Here is a 2,923-nt window from a genome sequence, read left to right as displayed (position 1 = left end):
TGAGTTATTAGGAAGGAAACTCATCATATTAGATCCTGTTACCCAGAAAAATTTACTATTAATACTGTTTTTACTTTCAGTATTTTTCTATTCATACATTATTCCTTTTTAAATTAAAAGTATGAATAATACAGCAATACACTCATATACATCTGACCCTTCCCAATGAACAATTTGTCATATTTCTTTCCTACTTTTTAAACAATAGGAATCCCAATCCAATTTTTTTCCCTTCTTGACCAGAGACAATTATTACCATAAATTCATGTTTTATGTATTTTCGCACCTTTTATTTTAATGTATTATTTTTATGCATTAATTTATGGTGTAGTCACACAATTGATTTTGGCTTATAACCAGTCTTTTGCTATTGCAAACAATGCTGCAGTGAGCATGCTTGAGCCTGTCCTTTGTGCGTATGTGCAAGTTTTTTTATCTTTATGAAATTGAGATCATATTGTACACTTATCTTTGAATACTCGATCACTCTGTTTATGCTATAAAAATGTATTGCCAATATAATAACTCTATACATGCTAATTATGTCAGGGAAGGAATGTGGTTGCTGTATTACTTTGGGTTCAGAGCGCTATTTCCATAGTGCCTCCATTTCAGTTTGCCTGATGTCAGGTTTTAAAAAATGTTTTACATTAAATATGTGAATGTAAACAATCATGATATTTTCTGGTCTTGTTTCAATCTGTTTTCAAGATGTAAGCTTCTTGTAATGATAGTTTGCTCAATAAAATAGAGTTAATATTAATGCATATTCATTTTAAAGTATGTCTTTAACGTTAAACATTCATAAAACTAACTTAGAAAGTACCAAAATTGGTTCTTAATGAATCAAAATAGTCACTGCAACTTCTAACTGCTTGTGAAATCTTTCCTTGATTTTTTTTTTCCAACTCGTTTGTACTTCAGTGGTGCTAGGAAGGGAATTCACTTGAAGAGAAGAAACATATTTTAAAAAGGCATTTTCCTACATAACTCACAAATTTCACCTGATCCTACACAATTTTGCTTTTTTTTTTTTTTTTAAGAGACAGGGTTTCACTCTGTACCCAGGCTGGAGTGCAATAATGCTAATAGCTCACTGCAGGCTCCAAATCCTAGGCTCAAGTGATCTTTCTGGCTCAGCCTGCTGAGTAGCTAGGGGTATAGGTATAGGCCACCACACCTGGCTTTTTTTTATTTTTTGTGGAGTGAAGATCTCACTGTGTTGACCAGGCAGATCTCTAAGCAATCCTCCTGCTTTAGCCTCCCAAAATTCTGGGATTATAGGCATGAGCTACTGTACCTGGCCTTGCATTTTTTTTATGTTAACTTAAAAATAGCCCTTTTTTCTTTTAGTGGATAATTGCAAGGTGAGTTTCTTTTCTACAATTATTAGTAAATATAGGGGGATACTATTGTTTTTAGATATTCAGCCTCTCAAGCTCTTGTTAGAGAAGTGGCCCTATTATTGAATCAGTTGAGAATTACTTATTTTGCCTTTGCTAATATGACACTTCTTATTTATTATTTTGAGTGGGTCACTGTTTATCTTTGGTGTGAGTTGACTTTAAGAAAGGCATTACATATTTTAGGCATTAAAATTGTATTCTTATGTCACAAAGAAAAGTACATGAATCAACTTTTTCAATTCTATTTTACTTCATATATATTTTTGTATTTAAATTGATATTTAAGTTTTTATAGTACTTAATAATGTGTCAAACACTTTAATTTTCATTACTTCACTTAATCTTTACAATAACTCCCCAACTTAAGCAAGGAAATATCTATTAATATTATGTTTTTAGTTTGTGAGTGTTTGTTTTTACAGAAGGGGCTCAGAAATGTTATGTGTCTTGCTCAGGGTCAGAAAGTAACCAGTAGGACTAGAATTCAAGCCTAGTTCGCTAACTGCTCTGTATAGCACTATCATAAATCTGTTAAGGGATTTGTTGAACCTGCCTTCCAAGTGAGAAGACTTAAGACATTTATGGACATTTTCGTTAATGGAAGACAGATACTTTCATTAAATGCTTAACTTTATGAATTGAAATTTAAACAAAGTAGTTTATGTATGTGTTTATGTTCCTTAATTTGTTCAAAATTCTATTCCCAGCCTTAATATATTAGTTTGTATTAACAGTTTCTACAATGCATTTCTAAAAATACTCTGCTTCAGAAGTTACATGCAATGATTCTGTTATTCTCTGACCTCTAACACTTATAAGCTTGATGTAAATATCAAACTTTAGAAAACTCATTTTACCTTTTAACCTTCTTAAACTTCTAAGTAGCCACATAAGCACACCAGTGATCCAAGACCAGTTGTACCTCTGTGACTTCAACTGATATCTATCATCTGATTCAATGATTCATTTATTAAGTAATTGAATTAAAACAATATATTTACTCATTGTGCCCAGTGCTGGAAATACCATGGTGAACAATAGCTGAGATTTTTTCCTCTCAAGTTTACAACCTAATACATTGTTTATAAATACCCAAGTGATGAAATCTGTGTATTTATACTGTATACATATATATTAGCATTCATCTTGTTAATACTGGAGTAGGGAGTTGTTAATTAGGTATAGTTAATGGAATTTAAAATCTAAGGGTAACTTCTACTAATGTAAGGGATTGTTTTTATTTTTTCTTAGATGCAGAGCTCTCTTAGGTCTCTTCGTAATAGTGCAGCTAAGAAAAGAGCTAAACTAAGTGGCAGTACTTCTGATCTTGAAAGCCCTGATTCTGCAATGAAGCTTGACTTGACTATGGACTCCCCATCTCGGTCATCTTCTCCAAACATCAGCTCTTACAGTGAAAGTGGAGTTTACAGCCAAGAATCATTGACTTCTTCTCTGTCTACAACTCCCCAGGGGAAGAGAATAATGTATTTTATTTTTTGGCATGTTAAATGAATGTT

At 32.3% G+C, this 2,923-nt stretch overlaps 1 protein-coding gene across 2 annotated transcripts in view; it reads left to right on the top strand.

Annotated features, from left to right (window-relative positions):
- FAM179B (family with sequence similarity 179, member B) overlaps window positions 1-2,923 on the top strand; it is a 132,180-nt gene that overhangs the window by 48,697 nt on the left and 80,560 nt on the right. For both annotated transcript variants that reach the window (XM_012642963.1, XM_012642964.1), the window contains exon 6: window positions 2,658-2,890. In XM_012642963.1, coding sequence (XP_012498417.1) covers window positions 2,658-2,890 — 233 coding nt within the window. The remainder of the gene's footprint in view (window positions 1-2,657; window positions 2,891-2,923) is intronic.

The sequence above is a fragment of the Propithecus coquereli genome, unplaced genomic scaffold, assembly GCF_000956105.1.
Source record: "Propithecus coquereli isolate 6110/MARCELLA unplaced genomic scaffold, Pcoq_1.0 Scaffold191, whole genome shotgun sequence".
In the NCBI taxonomy this organism is placed as follows: domain Eukaryota; kingdom Metazoa; phylum Chordata; class Mammalia; order Primates; family Indriidae; genus Propithecus; species Propithecus coquereli.
Note: the sequence above shows the minus strand (reverse complement) of the source record. Positions and strands in the feature narration are given on the sequence as shown.